This window comes from Cetorhinus maximus, chromosome 9, assembly GCF_964194155.1.
Source record: "Cetorhinus maximus chromosome 9, sCetMax3.hap1.1, whole genome shotgun sequence".
In the NCBI taxonomy this organism is placed as follows: domain Eukaryota; kingdom Metazoa; phylum Chordata; class Chondrichthyes; order Lamniformes; family Cetorhinidae; genus Cetorhinus; species Cetorhinus maximus.
Genome location: NC_135887.1, coordinates 32,300,187 through 32,320,955, shown reverse-complemented (window position 1 = coordinate 32,320,955; position 20,769 = coordinate 32,300,187). Strand labels below are relative to the sequence as shown.

General features: G+C 45.8%; 1 protein-coding gene across 1 annotated transcript in view; it reads left to right on the top strand.

Annotated features, from left to right (window-relative positions):
- The window catches only part of tmem132e (transmembrane protein 132E), an 841,056-nt gene that overhangs the window by 454,967 nt on the left and 365,320 nt on the right, over positions 1-20,769 (top strand). Inside the window, exon 4 of the mRNA XM_078548464.1 lies at positions 8,489-8,684. Coding sequence (XP_078404590.1) covers positions 8,489-8,684 — 196 coding nt within the window. The remainder of the gene's footprint in view (positions 1-8,488; positions 8,685-20,769) is intronic.

Here is a 20,769-nt window from a genome sequence, read left to right as displayed (position 1 = left end):
TGGGCATCAGTTCGGCAGCTAGTATCTTGGTGCACTTTGGTGAGGGCACTTCACATTCGCTTGAGGTGCAGGTGGAGGCAGAGAGTGTCCAAGGCGCCAGCAGTCAGAGGACTGCTGGGGGCCAGGACAATGCTCGGTCGAAGGCTGATAATGAGCCTCAGGAGTCGTCCAAATGCTGGATATCCAGTGATATGTGCGGGAGGATCTGGTGGAGATCCATGAGGGTTTGCATACCATGGTCTCCGTTATGGAGGAGTCCATGCAGAGCATCAACACTGCGTTGACCATCATGGCCGAGCGCACTACCTCCTCCATTGAGAGTGGTAACTCTCATGGAGAGACAGCTCCAGAATGAGAGGTTCCTGGGGTTGCGCTCAGACCTGCAAGTCCTTACACAGGCTCTGACCTCAGGTGGTCAGTGCCAGTGTGGGAGATGGATGAGGCACCCAGTATCCCAGCTAGGTGCCCATCCATCAGTGGTGAGCAGGGAGGTCCAGAGCTGCTTGTTGTCTCTGAGGGCTCCTCTCAGGGCACTCTGGATGACAGCAGCAGCTCCTCTGTCCCTCTGCCAGTGACTGTCACATCCGAGGAGGCTGCGATAATGGGGGAGATGCCGGCCATGGCACTGACCACTCCCTCCCAAGTGGGGTCAGCACAAGCTCCACTGGCCAGAGGACGACTGCCAAGGTCATCAAGGCCAACATGACAGCAGAGTCAGCAGGCTGTCTCCAATGCCGGTGACAACGAGGGGTGGGGGGTGGGGGCACCAAGACGTATCAGACGCAAGCGTAAGTTAAAGGCACCTTGAGCACAGGAGGGACAGGTCATGGGTGATTTTATGTTCATTTAAGTTTACTTTACCTATACTGGTCTGGGAACGAAGACCAGGGAAGTTTATGTAAATAGTTTTGAATTGTCAAAATGAGATAAATTTTGTTTTTGTCGTCATGGTCTGTGTATGCTTCACCATTTTATTTTATTGGTGCAGGGTACACCAGCATGTAATGCTGGACCTAAGTGGCTCTGAACTTTATTGTACAGGCACTGAGTGTCCTTTGTGTTCTAATGAAAAGGTCCTTTCAGACATCCGGGATGGAGGCGGCATTCCTGGCAGCAGTTGAAGCTGACCTTTGGTATTAGCTGAAGGAGCATTGGATCAAGGCGTCCCTGGTGTCCCTGCATCCCTGGAGATACCGAGGTCTGCCTCTATGCCCTCAGCGTTCTCCTCAGCATGCTGCTCTTCTGATTTACCACTGGACTCATCATCTGTGGCCTGTACAGCTGTATCAAGATCCGCTTCCTCCAGTGGGTCCCCCCTTGCCATTGCCAGATTGTGGAGAGCGCAACATGCAACCATGATCAGTGACACCCGCTCTGGGAGGTATTGTAGTGCATCCCCTGAATGTTCCAGGCATTGGAAGTGTATCTTGAGAAGACCTATGGTCCTCTCTACCACCGCCCTTGTGCAGGCATGACTCGTATTGTAATGCTTCTCTGTCTCTGTTCTTGGGTGGCGGAGAAGCGCCTTGAGCTACCTCTTCAACGGATAGCCCTTGTCACCCAGCAGTCATCCATCCATGGAGCATTGAAGAACCTCGGCACCTGGAGTGTCTCAGGATGTACGTATCATGGGAACTGCCAGGGTACCTTGCACAGACTTGCAGAATCTGTATCCTGTGGGCACACACTATCTGGATGTTCATTGAGTGGAATCCCTTCCTGTTGACAAAGGCACCTGGCTGACCCGCTGGCGCCTTGATGGCCACATGTGTGCAGTTGATGTCACCCTGGACAAGGGGGAGCCCAGCAATCACTGCAAAGCCTCTGGCTCACTCAGCCTGGCTAGCCTTGTCCAAATAGTAAAGAATAAACGTCAGTACCTGCCTGAACAGAGCCTCTGTCACCAGCTTGATGCAACTGTGGACAGTTTTTTGGGAAACTCCACACAGATCTCCCATTCAGCTCTGGAAAGAACCTGACACATAGATGTTGAGGGCCACTGTGACGTTCAGAGCCACTGGCATGTGGTGTCCACCCACACAGTCGGAGCTGGTCTCAGGCCCAATCATATGACAAATGGAGGTCACGGTCTCCCTTGAAAATGAGACCTGCTTCGCACCTCAGAAATACTGAGGTAGCTGCATTCCCACCTGCAAACCCTGGCAGCAGGATAGTGGCATATTCTGCAGCCCCTTCTGCCTTGGACTTCCTGCTGGCCCTGTGTCCCTTGTGCCTGCGCCGCTCCTCCCACAGGTCTCTTCCCTGGAAGCTGCATTGGGACTCGTGGCCTCCTCTCCCTTCTCCCCCTGTCCCCTCATTAGAGCAAGTGCCATCAGCAGAAACCACAATCCCCATTAGCAGGGTGAGGGAAGGCTGTCTGATACCTGGAGGTGTCTGAATCCTGCAGGGGCCTTGCTTTACCAAGGAGTCCTGAAATGGAGCCTGGAAATGCTAAGAATGAAGCCCCGAACAGAAGTGAAGCTGCCAAGTAGCAATAAGCCACTAGCAACAAACTATGTACCAAACTCCTCGTTACTCACACAGGCAATGCTGCTGACCCTTTTTATCCCGCTCTTGAATGAGGTTTTTGAAAATGTCGGCTGGCCGCCTGCCCGTTCTGCCTGTGCGATGAGCACGAAATCACACGGACAACGAAAAGTCGCTGTCAATTGGACTGTTAACGGCCTTAAATGGCCTGTTAATTAACAGCGGGCGCAGCTCTGGCACCCGCTTGCACCCGCCGAGCGAAATATCGCATAAGTGCGTGATGACGTCGGGACACTTGCCCGATGTCATTGCGCGCTATTTTACACCCAACCAGGTCGGGCACGTAACACAACACTTGCACCACTGTGTGTAGCTCAGGTCCCCATAATACAGAAAGGATATTGAAACACTGAAGTAAGTCCGGAAAAGATTTACAAGGATGTTACCAGAATTAAGAGAATTCAACTATGAAGAAAGATTGAGCAGGTTGGGCTACTTTCTCTAGAACAGACAAAGAGGAGGCTTGAAATAGGTCCATAAAATTATGAGGCCATTGATAGCGTGAATGCAGACTAAAGAAATACAAGATAGCCACTAACAGATTAAGGCCAGGATTTTGCCCTCGTTGGGCGGGCTCGGCAGGGATGTGCGGGAGTGGTCCGGAAGCTGACCGCCGCCCGCGATTGTGGCCGGACCTCGTTTTCACGCTGGCGGGCCAATTAAGGCCAGCCCAGCCTGAAACGCGCTACAGCGTTCAGTACAGCCTGTGGGGGGGTGGGGGGAGGAGGGTGAACGGGAACTTTGCGCAGGTGCACGCAGAAAAAGCTCCCCGAGGCACAGAGCTGCCTCAGGGAGGTGAAGTTATAAAAAAATCAAAAATAAAGAATTTAAAAATGTTACTAAACAAGTACCCTCATGTGACTCTGAGCAGTAACATGTTACATGAGCAGGGACATGTTATTAATGTAAAGTTAAAATTTTTATTTTATTTTTAATTGCTGTTGGAAACCTCACCTGTCCGTGGATGAGGTTTCCTAAAAAATGCAAAGGCCACTTGGCCTTTTCGCCTGCCCACCAACCATAAGCTTGAATGGGCAGCGAAAAATTACATTTAATTGGTACTTTAATGGCCTTAATAGGTCTGTTAATTGTTGGCCAACTCCCTCGCGTGCCTGCCGACTGAAATATCGCGCAACTGCACGATGACGTCGGGATGTTTGCCTGACGTCATCGCGCGTCATTTTACACTCATTCAGGTTGGGCGCGTGCCCGCCCGACGAGGTAAAGACTCTGGCCTAAGTAAAAATATCAGGAGGAATTTATTTACATGGAGAGTGATGAGAATGTGGAACTTGCTGTCACATGTTGTGGTTAAAACCAATGGCAAGATTGTTGGATTGAAGGGGAGGCTGGATGCACACATGAAAATGAAGAAAATAGGAAAAAATGGGGCAGAGTGGGAGAAATTAATTATGCTCTTGTGGAGTATAAACACCTGCCAGGAATCACTTGGGACAAAAGGCTTCCTTCTGTAGATTCTATGTAATTCTCTTAAACCTCTCTACCTTGCTTTCTTCCTTTAAGACACTGCTTGAAACCTACCCCCTTGAACAAGCAGTTGACCATCTGCCCTCGTGTCACCTTATGTGACTCAGTGTCTAGTTTTCCTTATAATACTGCTTTGAAGCATCTTAGAACGTTTTAATATAATAGGTGTGCTATATAAATTTGTTATGAGAATTTAATTTATTTTTGTCATTGGTGTTGGGGTAAACTTTGTGATTACGCAAAAATATATTCAAACATTTCCTTTTGAAAGAACTTAATTTTCAGACCCATTTAACTTTAATTGGATGATGAATTCTTGGATTTTCAAACATTTCATTTTGAGGATTTTTCCAATAGTTCACAGAACACATAAAGTATGATTTTTAAAAATTAATTAAATTACACTTATTCTCTGTTCCTATCGAAGCCTATTCGGAAAACTGAAATATGTGCGATAGCCTTTTCTTAATGCTGAATTGCCTAACCATCCAATTAGCTAATCCATTTAAGGGTTCTCAAGATCTAAGGTATCATCTTGGAATTTGGCTGCATATTTATACTGCAGTATCTCTGCACTCTGACACTTTAATGTTAGTCTGAAATCTGAGTGTGCATTTTGCCTGAGTTTATGCTGCCAAGTTATGTTGAATCAATGTAAATGCTGGATTTGTTCTTATACCAGCTTGACAAATTTGATATGTGTTAAGCAGGGAAAAAAATCAAGTAGCTCATGCGTAGAACTTAAGCTAATATGCATACTGACTGCAATGTAGATTTTAGTAGTTCGTAGTTGTAGCACTAATTGTTATTCATGAATATTATTATTGATAATTTAGGCAGAGGGTTACAAACCTTAAAGACTGAGGGCCAGATTTTCACTACTGACGCAAGTAGCTCAAGTTGGGAAATTTCCTGACTCACTGGATCTGCCTCCGTAAAAAGCACCCTGAATTGTGTGATTTGCGCTCTGGGGCTGGGCGTGCGAGATGGAGTCATGCCTACCGATCCTGGAAGTAGAGCATAAGTGGCCACGGGGGCGGGCAAATGTGGAGGCGGGCTGGTTAGAAGTCCCACTTCGGTTCTCTGGTACTTCAACATAGTTGTTTCAGAAGCTGTTACGACCTCTAGCCCTCACCCCTCAAGCCCCCTCACCCCCACCATGCCAACTCAATGTCAACTCATGGCTCCCACCAAACACCATGGTCCCTCGTATCCTCCATGCCAACTCATGCCCACCACCCATTCCCCATGGCCCCTCATACCCTGCATGCCATCTCCATAGCCACTTACCCAGTATCCATCAGGAGGAATGTGGAGATGAGAAAAATAAACGTCTGACAATCCAATGCAGCTCTCTCCCACAAAATTGATAGTGAAATAAACTCCAATCCATATACTTTTAAATCTCCTCAAGTGATTAATCCCACACAAAACAAACTTCTATTCAGGCCCCACATCAAAGACAGCTACTCCTTTTATAGCTCTTTAAACTGTCAATCAAACTGTGAACTCAGATCCCCATGCTGAGATAATTGTAGCAAGCATTTATAATGACATAAAAATAGCCCTTGGGAAAATGTCAACAAAGAGCTCTATTGAAACTGCACAACCAGATGCTACTGTTTTTTAACTAACATGCAGCAGATGGCCTGTCAACCAATGCAGTCCAGCAGAGGTTTGTTTTTTTGACTCTGTAACAGCTGCAGCCTGTTGTTTTAATTTAAAGAACAGGGGAATTTAAAAAAAACTTAAGATTATGACAGTTATACAGAACTTATCTGCCCTTCAAGAGTGTTTATGTCTACTCTATCAACCTATGACTCCCAAACTGTAAGTTGCAGCCCTTGCTATAGCCAAAATAGGGTCTCAGCACTGAGTTCAAATGGCCTTGTTGAGTCCTAATATCCTGTCTGTGTGATTCACACCCTTCTCCCTTCCCCTATTGGCAAAAATTGGATCTGTCACAAATGGGGGCATGTCTTCTGCATCCTAGTCCTGCCTATCATTTTAAGAGGTCTATGGAGGAGTCTTCCCAACTCCAATAAAACCTGGTCCTGGGTAAAACAGGAAGTGGAATCATAGAATTGCCACAGCACAGAAGGAGGCTATTCCACCTGTTGTGTCCATGCTGGCTCTCTGCAACACCAGTGCAGTTTGGCCCACTCCACCTCCCTTTCTTTAGGTATTTATCCAATTCCATTGTAAAAAGCCATGATTGAAACCGCAACCACCAACTTCTTAGGTAGTGCATGCTAGATCCTAGCCACTTGTTGAGCAAAAAGATTTTTCCTCATTTTGCTGCTGTTATTTATTTGCCATTCACGTGAAAGAAGTGTTCTGTGGTTCACAACCCTTCTGCCAATGGTAACAGCTTCTCCTTATCTACTCTGTCTAACCTACTCATGATTTTGAACATCTCTATTAAATCTCCTCTGAACTTTGTCTTCTCTAAGGAGAAAAACCCTAACTTTTCAAATCTATCTCCGTAAATGAAGTGCCTCATTCCTGGAACCATTCTGAAAATCTTTTCTGTAACCCTCTAAAGCCTTAATAGCCTTCCTAATGCATGTAACACAAAGGAAGATGGTTGTGATTGTTGAAGGTCAATCGCCTAAGTTCCAGGGCATCACTACAGGAGTTCCTCAGGGTAGTGTCCTTGGCACAACCATCTTCAGCAGCTTCATCAATGATCTTCCTTCCGTCATAAGGTCAGAAGTGGGGATGTTCAGGGATGATTGCACAATGTTCAGCACCATTTGCGACTCCTCAGATACTGAAGCCGTCCATGTCCAAATGCAGCGAGACCTGGACCATATCCAAGCTTGTACTGACAAGTGGCAAGTAAATTCGTGCCACACAAGTGCCAGGCAATGGCCATCTCCAACAAGAGAGAATCTAACCATCGTCCCTTGAGATCCAATGGCATTATCATCAGTAAGTCCCCCACTATCAACATCCTGGGACTTACCGTTGACCAGAAAATAAACTGGACTAGCCATATAAATACAGCAGCTACAAGAGCAGGTCAGAGGCTAGGAATCCTGTGGTGAGTAAATTATCTCCTGACTCCCCAAAGCCTGTCCAGCATCTACAAGGCACAAGCCAGGAGAGTTATGGAATACTCTCCACTTGCCTGGATGAGTGCAGCTCCAACGGCATTCAAGAAGCTCACCATCATCCAGGATATTGCAACCCACTTGTTTGGCACCCCATCCACAAAAAACATTCACTCCCTCCACCATCAACGCACAGTGGCAGTAGTGTGTACCATCTACAAGATGCACTGCGGGAACTCACCAATGTTCCTTAGACAGCACCTTCCAATCCCACAACCACTATCATGTAGAAGGACAGAAGGACAAGGACAGCAGATACATGGGAACACCACCACCTGCAAGTTCCCCTCCAAGCCACACACCATTCTGACCTGGAAATATATTGCCGTTCCTTAACTGTCGCTGGGGCAAAATCCTGGAACTCCTTCGCTAACAGCACTTCCGGTGTACCTACACCACATGGACTTCAGCAGTTCAAGAAGACAGCTCATCACCACCTTCTCAAGGCCAATTAAGGATGGGCAATAAATGCTGGCCTAGCCAGCGATGCCCACATCCCATGAATGAATAAAAATAAAATACGTCAGTGGTTAGTTGATGTTAATCTTGGACTTTAAAACCTTGTTAGATGAAAGGAAGACTAGGAAAGTTTAGACTCCATGGATGGAATTTTATGGCCACCCCCTCCTCCCACTGACACCAGTACTTTACCAGCAGCTGGGTTTGTACAGGCCATGTGGCAAACCTGGTTGCCTTGTTGGTGGCTGAGGAGGGGGGGTCCCTCCTGTTTGTGTACCCTGTGTGCAATGGAGGTGCTTCTCTCCCACTGCCCTTCGAAACTTGGTCCTCCTCCCCACCTGCCCCGGCCTTACCAGACTGGCCCCAGCAAAACACCCCGCTCACCTTGTTGTCTGGCTCCATGGCTCCGCAGCATTGGAGACTGCCTGCAATACCAGTAGCAGACACCGCAACCGCTGGCTCTGCTGGGACTAGAGAGCTGCGACCATCTAATTGGTCAGTAGTTTTAGGAGGCAGGACTTCCTCCCAAATAGAGATGGAAGTCACACCCCCAAGCCAATTAACAGCCTAACAGCCGTAAAATCAGGTTGTGATTTCCTGGCCACATGGAGGTGGGCTCATCCTGACATTTCAGATGGAGGCGGCGCCATTGCTTCCACTAAAATTCAGCTCTATGGTTTTGAGGTACTGGGAAAGAATTGATTGGAGTGCACACTTTAGGACTTTAGAGTACAAGAAGATTTTACACTTTTTACTCAGCTCAGAAGGAAGTAAAATATGTAGATACATTGATGAGTTCATACTTTCAAAACTGTTTTAAGCTTTTTAAATTCAAAATCTAACATAAGGTTGATTGTGTCCCTCTTCTAATTTCTTAGCAGTGAAAGTGTTCAGCCCAATGAAATCATTCAACTGAACTTTGAGATGGAAAATTTTACCAGCCAGTCAGTGACAAGGCGTATTATGTGGCACGTTGACTACCGTGGAAAAAACCCTCCTCCAGATTCGGACAAGGTGGTGACAGAGTTGGCAGTAATCCAAAAGGACATCCGTGCTATTGTACCACTCTCCATGGTGAGTTTTTTGCACAGCCTTGAAGCTTTATTGATGAATGGTCTGGTGACATAATTTTGGTGTTCCTTATATTGTGGAGGTTTATTCTGCCTTTTTAAGGGAAGGGGCTAAGTGGTTTATCTATGGTATAATATGCAGATAATGGAAGATGCAGAATTTAGCTACAGATATGAGTATGCTGACTGTTCTCACAAATGCCCCATTCTTTTCCTTCCCACCCTACTATCCAGACTGTTACCACAAATGGGGTGGAGACATTGAAATACATTATTCAATTCTAAGACATGCAATAATTTAAATCAAACAATATCAATACATATTGCTTCTGAAGATTGTACACATTTTTTACTTCCAAATATTCCATTGTCTCATAAAGAGCATTGTCAACACTAATGTTTCTTTCATGTTTTTGGGTTTTATAAAATGCTGCAAAAGGTTTCATTCGCATGATGGTATCATCATAAGTACAAATCTGTTAAAATAAATGCCTCAGATGACGCTGTAAAGCACCACATTAAACTTCCAAGGTTTTGGACTTGGAGAAATAAACCAGGGCTCTCAACACTTCCAGATTTAGCAGATATCTTCTTCATGAGATTACGATCTCCTGCACTTAACACTCAGGATCCTAATCTCACCACTATGGACCATATTTTTAATTTCCCATGTTTTCTTGTTTTCTCTCTACTGTGACAGAAAAAAAAATAATGCAGTGGGCATTGTGGCTATCCCAGCACCATTAGTGCAAATGAATGCCACCTATTAAGATTATATACAGCCAGAAAATTAGATCACCATTCCCTAAACCTCCTGACTGGAAGACAGTGCATTGCAATTCTTTGACATTCAGCATAGTTAGTGGCTGAAGCTCTTTTCAAGCTACGCAGTTTGAATCATAGGTAAGACAGTTTACCATCTCTAATGGGGGTTTATTAAATAAATGTTATTAAAGGTGGAATATCAGTCATAATTCTACATGTCACATTGGCATCTGACTTTTACCTTTATTGCTGTCTGTATTTGACCACAAGTCACAACTCAGTGAGCAGAAATTTCTGTTTACTTCTTCAATGCCACCATTATGATGGTACAAATATAAATTAAGACTTGATTCAATGACAGTGCAACATGACTTGTCTACACTTTGCTGCTGAAATGATATTTATGTCATCTGGGGAATGGAACTGGACAAATATACATAATTAATGCTGTAATGTTTGATTGATATAATTATACTATTGCCAAATTATCTTGGGGTTGGGGAGAGTTTTCACAATTAATGTTAGAAGTTTTCTCTGGTTGCTATCTCTCGCAAGAGATCAAATAGGTTGGGAGAATTCATGAGATGGTCTGTGAAAGTTATGGGCCTGGGAATTTTGGGTGTGTCCATTTTTAAATTTGTCCTTGGGACATGAGCATCACTGACAAGGTCAACATTTATTGCCTATTCCCACTTGCCCTTAAGAAGGTGGTAGTGAGCTGCCTCTTGAACTGCTGCAGTCTATTTGGTTTACGTTCACAGTGCTTTTTATTGTAGCAGTTTTGCACAACTGAGTGGCTTGCTGGGCCATTTCAGAGAGCAGTTAAGAGTCAGCCATATTGCCTGTGAATTTGGAGTCACATTTACACTAGGATCTGTAAGGATGGTGGATTTCCTCCTCTGAATGTCATTAGTGAACTAGATTTTTTTTTTGCAACAATCCACTGGTTTCATGATCATTATTGATGAAGCTAGCATTTTATTCCAGATTTATGAATTGAATTTAAATTCCCCAAGCTAATGTAGTGGGATTTGAACTCATGGGCAGGATTTTACAGGGTATCGTGGTGGCAGCAGCATTACTTGCTTTAAGGTGTGACATCCACCCCTATCTTGGGAAGAAGTCCTGCCTTGGGGAGCTGTTGGCTAATTGGATTGTAATGAGTGCAGGAAAGTGCAGAGTTCAGGCTTTGCACCTGAATGGTGAGGTTCTAGGAGTCCCTGATATTGAGCCTCAGACTAAATTAACATCAAGCCAGTGTTGTAGTTGAGGCTCACTGGCAAAGAGTGAGCCAAAATTGAGCTGTATCCTGGGTCCCATTGGGCTTTTTGGTAACTGAAGGCCCTGGGCAGTGGAGAGGTGGAACAGAAACAGGGGAAGGATCCTTATAATTAACTCATTTACTTTAACTAACTTATTGTTAACACATTGACTAGGTAGGCACACAATAACAGGCAGTACTCTGTATACAGGACAAAAGCGTTCTTCGCTCAAGAAAGGCAAGCTGAACAGGACATGACCTTCAGTGCTATTACATGTCTATGTTGATTAAATGTCAATGTATCTTTGTCTGGTATTTACACTTTTTACGAAGCTAACAGTACTTTTTTTTTATTCATTCATGGGATGTGGGCTTCACTGGCTGGACCAGCATTTATTGCCCATCCCTGGTTGCCCTTGCGAAGGTAGTGGTGAGCTGCCTTCTTGAACTGCTGCAGTCCATGTAGTTAAGGTACACCCACAGTGCTGTTAGGAAGGGTGTTCCAGGATTTGGAGCCAGTGAGGGTAAAGGTCAGGATGGTGAGTGCCTTGGAGGGGAACTCCCAGGTGGTGGTGTTCCATCTATCTGCTGCCCTTGTCCTTCTAGATGCTAGTAGTCGTGGGTTTGGAAGGTGCTGTGGAAGGAACCTTGGTGAATTCTGCAGTGCATTTTGTAGATGGTACACACTGCTGCTACTGTGTGACGGTGGTGGAGGGAGTGAATGTTTGTAGTTGTGGTGCCAATCAAGTGGGCTGCTTTTCCTTGACAGTGTCAAGCTTCTTGAGTGTTGTGGGAGCTGCACTCATCCAGGCAAGTGGAGAGTATGCCATCACACTCCTGACTTGTGTCTTGTAGATGGGGAGTCAGGATGTGAGTTACTCATTGCAGGATCCCTAGCCCCTGACCTGCCCTTGTAGCCACAGTATTTATTTGGCTAGTCCAGTTCAATTTCTGGTTAATGGTAACCCCCAAGATTTTGACAGTGGGGGATTCAGTGATGGTAATGCCATTGAACATCAAGGGGCGATGGTTGGATTCTCTCTTGTTGGAGATGGTCATTGCCTGACACTTGTGTGGTACAAATGTTACTTGCCACTTGTCAGCCCAAGTCTGGATATTGTCTAGGCCTTGCTGTGTTTAGACTGCTTCAGCATCTGAGGAGTCGTGAATGGTGCTGAACATTGTGCAATCATCTGCGAACATCCCACTTCTGACCTTATGATGGAAGGAAGGCCATTGATGAAGCAGCTGAAGATGGTTGGGCCGAGGACACTACCCTGAGCAACTCTTGCAGTGATGTCCTGGAGCTAAGATGACTGACCTCCAACAACCACAACCATCTTCCTGTGTGCTAGGTATGACTCCAACCAGCAGAGAGTTTTCCCCCTGATTCCGATCGACTCCAGTTTTGCTAGGGCTTCTTGATGTGCACTCAGCCAAATGCTGCATTGATGTCAAGGGCAGTCACTTTACTGCCCTTGACATTATACTCTACAGGTAAAACATTATCAGTAGTTTGATTTGACGATGTTAAAAGATGTTGATTGGTTTCCACATATATTAAACACCCACATGACCATTAAAATAAAAACCTTGCTTAGTGGTCATTCACATCATCCTGCAAATTTTCAGTATACATATGTAGCACCTGAACTCAAATGCTTCAAAATTGCCTGCTTCCCCCAACTTTCATGGTTTATTATTTTTACACTGCTATTATGCTATTAACTGATCAAACCTAAGCACTCTTTTTTTCTTTTGATTTGATTGATTTTGATTTTACAATTACTTAGGGCAGCATTTTCCAGTCGGCGAGTGGGGATGGGGCCCACTCGCTGATGCATAAAATGACACAGGGTGATGTCGGGTGTGCGTCCTGAAGTCATCCCGCGTCATTTAGATTTTCAGTTCGGTGGGCGCTCAGCCAACTCAGCTGCATACCCACCGACCTGTCAACAGCCTGTTAAGGCCATTAAAAAAGTAATTAAAATGATTAATGTACCTGCCCATCAAACCTTAAGGTTGGCGGGCAGGCGAAGAGCCCAGGCGGCCTTCCGAAAAAGCATGAAACCTCATTCACGGGCGGGATGAGATCCCATGAGGGATTTCCCCACGGGGGGAAAATGCTGCCCATAGAAACACCGTAATCTCGCTAAGTCCTTTTTGCAATTGTCCTCTGATTAAATTATTTTTCTTTTGGCCCCCAAAAGTTGTGATTATATTTTCCAAGGAAGCATTTTTATTTACCCTATTTCCATAATAATTTATTTTGGGAATTTCTTTTTCTTTGCGATTACCGTTGGCTTCATGTTAGCATTTCTTTTCAATACATATTCCAAACTGATCAAATTTACTTTCTCAAATATCTCTTGTAATTTCTATTTTGCAATTAGTAATGAATCATTGGAATTGTGTACATTATTATCTTAAATCTAACTTCTGAAGTCACTCAGATTATCACAATTAAGTCATACAAAAATTGCTGATATATAATGCAGTCTTGTTTCACTGCTCTTTTAATTGTTAACCATCTTGTTAACTAAAAATCAACTTTTACTGCTAGTTACACGTTTCGTTATTTATATGCAAGGATAATTGGCATGAATATCATTGTTATTGGCTTTCTACGTGAGCATTCTCTGCAACAAATCCAAATTAAATTAAATCCATGGACACTATTTTTTAACATATATTCACACAAATAATTAAAAAATATTGCTGAAAAAAGACACATGTCGAAGCTTTTCATCTAGCGCTCTTCAGAACACTTCGCAAGAATACCAATTTAGGGGGAAGACAACGGCTGGGATTTTCCATGCCCGCCGACCTCGGGTGTGTTCGGTGGCGTGAGCGGACAATATGGCGATAAGGCCAAAAATCAGTTTCACAACGTTGTGAAACCAGTTTGCGGTCGTCCACTCTGCCAGCTGATGGCGGACCGCGTTTACCGCCGTCGGATGTCGGGATCCTTGTAACACATCTGCATATCATTATAAGCCCAACCCGCTGGAATCATCCCCACCCCCACTGGAGTGTCCACCGACGACGCCGATGTGTTTCACAACAGCATATAAAAGGCTTGCACTTGGCGGGCTGCACTTTGAGGGGAACTCAGAGGTGAGTACACAGTAATGTTGCGGAGCGCTCGCCCAGGATCGCCTGTTGGACTCAAAGGTTGAGGCGCGTTCTAGGGCGAGGGGGGAGAGGGCTGCCCTGCGGTTGAAGGTAGCGCACAAGCACGTGTGGGTGGGGGCGGGGGGGTGGTGCGAGGGAAGCAGCCACGCATTAGGGAAACCTTGTATAAAGTGACCATTCCTCTGCAGCTGAGACAGTTCAGACACAGCCACATTGATATGCTTAGAGTGGGGCCTCTAGCTTCTTTACCCACTCAAGCAACGCAGAGGCATCAAAGTGCCATCAGGTGCTCCAGAGCTTTTGACCCCTTGGACACAGACTGCAAAGTAATGAAGGTTTTAGTGGACTGCAGAACAGTTGTACGACTGGGCACATTGTACAGTCTTTTGCTAAAGCTGGCCATGGAGCAGTCAGTGGAGGAGAGGCTCACAGCCCCTTGCAATGTCATTATACTGATTTGGACTAGTCTCCCCCATGGTTCAAGCTAACAGTGCAGACGCACAAGTTAGGAGAATCGTTGCGCCTGAGCTGAGAGTACAGCATGCAGTACAATGGGAAAAATTGCCACCAATCGGTCGGGTCTCGGGCAGCTATGCAGCGTACTAATCTCTGGCCATCCAAGTAGTGGCCAGCACTCTTATGGATGCGTTAAGGGGCCTTTGACTTAACCAAGACAAGTTCCTAGTCCACTTTTGCTAACCCACACGCCTCTCTTTCATCCTGCAGGAGGAGCACATCAGGATTATGGAGCCTAGTGACCGATCTGTATGCCTCGTGACTTACAGAGAGCGAAGACAATGAGGAAGAGAGCAACGGAGTTGCCTGACTGCGCAGAGGAAGGAGCAGCACCCTCTGGAAAAAGAGGCGGCTGGGGCTCCCACACATGCCGCCGAAGAGCCACAGTGAACCATCGCTCGTCGGCACATAGCTAGATCCAGGGTCTATAGATGCTGCCTTTCACTCCTGCAGATAACCAAGAACTCGTGGAAGACTGTATATGTATAGGGAACTGGTTGGTCACATCTATCAGCTACTGCAGGATTTGGCGCCATCGGGACATGGAGGGCACCCACTGCCAGTGGTCATGAAAGTGACCGTGGCACTCAATTTCTACACCAGTGGCCCTATTCAGGGCTCCACAGGCGGCCTCTGTGGGATATCGCAAGCCTTGTCTTCTATGTTCCACAGAAGCCACAGGGATAGCTCCTCAGGGACAAGGGCTACCTACAGAGGACGTGGCTGATGACACCTGTGCGGCGGCCTCACACTGCAGCAGAGTGAAGGTATATTGAGGCTCATGCTGCAACTTGCAACTTGGTGGAGCAGACCATCGGAATGCTGCAAATGAGGTTCCAGTGCCTGGACCTGCCTGGTGGAACCCTCCAGTATAGTCCAGAGATGGCGTCACACACCATCGTCATCTGCTGCGCCCTTTACAACCTGGTCTGCAATGGGGAGATGGAGGACCTAGTGGTCTCCTCCGATGATGAAGGCACCGATGCGGATGAGGGTGAGGAGGTCCTTGAAGATGACAATGATGTGGATGAGGCCATCACACTGGCCAGATGAGACAGGTGCGCTCGGGAGCCCTCATAGCTGCTCTATTTGAGGAGGATGATGACGACATGCAGTGAGGAGACACTAGAGATCCTCACATTGCAACTATGAACGTTTGACTCCAGTCTGGCTTATGGTAATGCACATACCCTCTATGGTAATGCTAATGCTACTGCCATTGAGAAGCAATGGAGGCTCTAATAGCCGCTTAATTGCAGGAGGATGATGATGACATACAGTGACGACACTCCATAGATCTTCATATAGCTTCTGAGAATGTCTGACTCCTGTCTGGCCGAGGGCAGCTCCCCTACGCTCTGTGATCAGGGTCATGTCATAGAGACACAGCCATGAAACTTTCAAAGCATCTGATCCTTTGTCCACCTTCAGCACCTGAGCCCTTCAGGAGCACAGGGTCACTGGTCACAGATGCTGAAGAGATGGGGGCCAGCCCTACCGTAAAGGTGCTGGGAGCACACAGAGAGAATGACGGTACTCTGTGATGCCTGCCCACAACATTATGATTCTCCTCCCTATGGGTACTGAAGGGCCCCAGGCTGACTCCTTGAGGAGAAGGGGTAGCTGGTTTGAGACTGCACCCCTCTCACATACACACTGTTGAAGGCCATTTGTGACGTGAGTGATGGAGTTGAGCCCGCTCAGCAGTGCAGGAGCGACGTCCTGGACCAAGGTCTCCATGGCGGCCACCATCCTACCAGTGTTGACCTCAGTACATTACCATGCCGGCGTTAACACCTCAGCCTGAAGGCGGATGGACTCCTCCATCATGCCTTGAAATTTGAGGAGTGCAGTGGACATCCCTTCCTGATGTTCCCGAGCTTGCCTTTGCAGCTCCAGCAACTGTGACGTGACCAAGTCCAGAGGCTCGTCATGTGACTCAGACTCAGCAAATTTCTGGCTCCAGCGGTCCTCTGAGTGCCAGACACCTGGGAAGTCCCTGTTGCCGCATGCTGCGGATCAGCTAGTGCAATGTACTCACCAGATTGTGAGCCCAAATCTACTGTAAAGCTAGGTCCCACCAAGGTGTGCCTCTCTGCGCTGGTGGAGGGTGTGGGTGAGTGCTGTGACGGGACTTAGTGTGCCTCCAGATTCCTCTTCAGAGGTTTCTTCGGGCTTGATTGGAGGTCCTGGGTTGTGGACTCCATTGACTATTTCCCAGATGTGCCTGCGGAAGCAAGGGGAGATAATTAATGCATGGCATCCTGAAAATCAGGATACTTCAGTCACAGCATGGTTGCCTGACGGATGTTGCACTGCTGAATCCTCCCTTGGTAGAGCATGCCGACCTCACCGTCAGCACTGGAACGGTCCAGATCCTCACCCGCCAGCTTGATGGCTCTGTTTTCAAAGTCCATGAGGACCTTGATTTCAGGCATTCCTCCACCGATCAGTGACCTCTTCCTCTTGTTGTATGTCAGCTTGTCCCGCATGAATAGGGATGGAGAGAGTGTAAGCAGGATGCTTGCCGGGCTAGATAATAAGTATGCCTGGCATGTGTGGGCGCTAAGTGGTCCCATGGACGGGATGAGGACAATGAAGGTATGTGTGAGAGAGTGAATGGTGATGTCGCTTGATCCGGCAGTGAGTGAGAGCCCTGTGGATGTGTGATGGATTTGTGAGAGTGTGAGTTGAGAGTGATGAAAAGAGTCACTTACCCTGGTGGAACGGAGGAGATTATTCCTCCTCTTGCGGCACTGGGTGTCTGTCCTCTTCTGAAGGGCGTTGACGCTGACCACTGCTGCCACTGCCTTCCAAGCCGGTTTAGTGAGTTTGCTACCCATCTTGTGGCCAGAACGGGAACAGAGGACATCACAGCGAGCCTCCACTGCATCCAAAAGGCACTCTAGGGATTTGTAATTGAACCTGGGGGCTGTAGCCTTTTTGCCTTTCAGGGCGATGTCTTTTTTGCAGCAGTCAAGGGCTGGAAGCACTGAGAGGTGTGTGTGCGGCTGTACTTCAAATATGGTAGCTGGTGTGCTTCAGCGGCAGGGTGATGGTGTGATGGATGAATGAGAGAGCCTGCCCACCATGGAATCGGCGTATTTCTCGGGAATGCATAATTAACGCAGCGGGTTTGGGACGATAAAGTGTGAGAAGCCACCATTGCAGCCGTGGGTAAAAAGCCGTTTCATCCACCCAATACTGCACTTCATGCAAATCTGGGACAATTCCGCCCAACAATTTATACTGTATATGAAGAGAACGCTGTGATTCGTAGAGGCATTGCCATGGAGAATGCACCACTGATGGTGATTAACAGTTAACTGCCAAGCATTGTTTGAAATTTGAACCAGGCAGCTTGACCCTGATTGGTCAAGGCATTGTCCTGAGGAATGAGTCAGCGAGTGGCTGTCACTTATTTTGTTTAGCTGTAACAGGCACAATGTGTGTACATGTTCTTTCTGTCTGCAAAGAATAGGGCCCTTTGTATTCATATACGAAGCTTCCAGTACACACAAATGTGCCACATTGCGAGCCTGACTGACAATCTTAAATTGGTTGTCAGCATAATTCTTAGTGCACTGAGGATTATTTAGCAAATGTTGTCCAATTGCGGAATCTCATCTAATGTTGGACACTGTGTTTTGAGTTTTGCAAGCATGGGCTGGTTGGGAACGGACTATACCTAGCCCGTTGCGCACAGCGGAAGGGACATGCTGTTTGGTATGATCCACCAGTCTTTGGGACGTATGGCCTACCTACCTAGCATCACACTGTCATTGAAATTCATACCCCACATTACTCATTTGTATAATAGGCAGAGCATCTTTTTGGCTTGATGGTAGCATCCTTTTCATGATGAATACCACTCATGTTGCTACTGCGTAGTAGTAGCATGAAACAGTTAGCTTCACTGTTGCTCAAATTTTTGAAATACCTTGTCCTTCCAGGGTAATCTGAGGTAGGCTGGACACTTCAGTGGAAATTTCAGTGCAAGTATGATGCTAGGCATTCATAAATGGATTGTCACTAATGTTCCCTGCAAGCTGCTTGCAAACCTGACAGCCCATAAGGTACCTCACAGGCTGTTCACAAGATTTCCTTTTTTAGATACTACACATGCATGCAAAAAAAAAAATTAAAGATACCGTGCTATCAGATGAACAGGCTAAGCACAATGAAAAATAATTAGAGGGGGCATTGGTAGTCACCACCTTGAACACATATTTGTGGCTCAGGGTGCTGGAGGGGTAGTTTACAATTTTGCTCCAGAGGGGAGAAGATAGCAATCTCAAAAACTAGGGACTATGTATGACAATGGTAATTTTGTCACTTATATTGGCTTATTTGATGTTTGCTGAATCTAAAATTGAATTTTCTTAAGCGCAGTCTGAAACGGCCAATTTTTGTGGATAGTCAATAGCAGTGGCTGTCTTTTGATCCCTTGTAGAAAATGTTCCTTATATTTTTTATATCCTGTTTTCAAACTGTTTATTGATTTTGGTAATAGCCAGGTTTGCCTTTAACTTTATTTTCTAAATGTTTTGCCTGGGTGTTTTTAGATGTATCAAATTTGCCTTCAAGTTATGTTCAAATAAAAAATAGAATCATACAATCAAACAGCACACAAGGAGGCCATTTGGCCCATCATGCCTGTGTCGGCTCTTTGAGCTTTCTAATTAATCTCACTCCTCTGTTCTTTCTTCATACCCCTGAAAACATTTCCTTTTCAAATATTTATCCACTACCTTCTTGAATGTCATGATTGAATCTGCTTCCACCATCCTGTGGGTGGAACCTTGTGCCTTCCCCTGTGGTGAGTTTGAAGATGGGGGGGCATTTAATCAGGTGGGCGGATGGTGGGTAGGGACCTTATCACCTTCCCACCTTGACCCCAATTAAGCCCATGGTGGGAAGGGCTATGGACAGCCTTCCAAACAGTCAGAGAGATGGACTCATATAGACCTCCAGTCAGAGACTTGGAATGATATAGAGCTCTAAAAAGTCAGAGAGATGGAATCAAATAGAGCTCCATTCAGAGATGGAATCAAATAGAGCTCCATTCAGAGATGGAATCATATAGAGCTCCACACAGTCAGATGGAATCAAATAGAGCTCCAAACAGTCAGAGAGATGAAATCATATAGAGCTTCAGTCAGAGAGGTGGAATCATATAGATCTCCAAACAGTCAGAGAGATGGAATCATATAGAGCTCCAAAAAGTCAGAGAGATCGAATCATATAGAGCTTGAAACAGTCCGAGAGACGGAATCATATAGAGCTCCAAACAGTCATTAGAGATGGAATCATATAGAGCTCCAAACAGTCATTAGGGATGGAATCATATAGAGCTTCAAACAGTCAGAGAGATGGAATCATATAGACCTCCACACAGTCCGAGAGATGTTATCATATAGAGCTCGAAACAGTCCAAGAGACGGAATCATATAGAGTTCCAAACAGTCATTAGAGATGGAATCATTTTGAGCTCCAAACAGTCATTAGAGATGGAATCATATAGAGCTCCAAAGAGTCAGAGAGATGTAATCATATAGAGCTCCAAACAGTCAGAGAGATCGAAGCATATAGAGCTCCAAACAGTCAGAGAGATGGAATCATATAGAGCTCCAAACACTGAGAGAATTGGATTCATATAAAGCTCCAAAACAGTCAGAGAGATAGAAGTATGTAGAGCTCCAAACTGTCAGGGACATGGATGCATATAGAGCTCCAAACAGACAGAGAGATGTAATCATATAGACCTCCAAACAGTCAGAGAGATGGAATCATGTAGACCTCCAGTCAGAGACTTGGAATGATATAGAGCTCCAAAAAGTCAGAGTACAGAAATGGGCATTGATCTTGGCAGCATATGAGTATATTTTTATTCATAGACCCAGAAGTCAAATTGCAAATGCAGATGCACTCAGCCATTTACCTTTGCAGGTAAGAGATGAGGATGTTCCAATTCCTCAGGAATACATCTTGTTATTGAACTTTCTGGACTCATCACCAATATGCGCTAAACAAATAAAAAATTGGACGAACTGAGAGTCTGTCTTAACCAAAGTGAGAAATCAAGCTCTTTCTGGTTGGTCAAAAACACAAGAATCGGATGAAATGAAACGCGTTTCCAGCCAAGAAGGTATTTTATTGATGGGGAGCTCGTGTAATTGTTCCTCCGAAAGGACGAAAGCCATTATTATCTGAACTTCACGGTGCACATCCCTGAATTTCTAAAATGAAGGCAATAGCATATAGCTATATGTGGTGGCTGGGAATGGATAGAGAAATAGAAAGCCTAGTAAGAAGTTGTATGTAGTGTCAACAGTACAAAAATTACCTGCGACAGCCCCATTACACCCCTGGGAATGGCCGGGAAGACCATGGGTACATGTACACATCAATT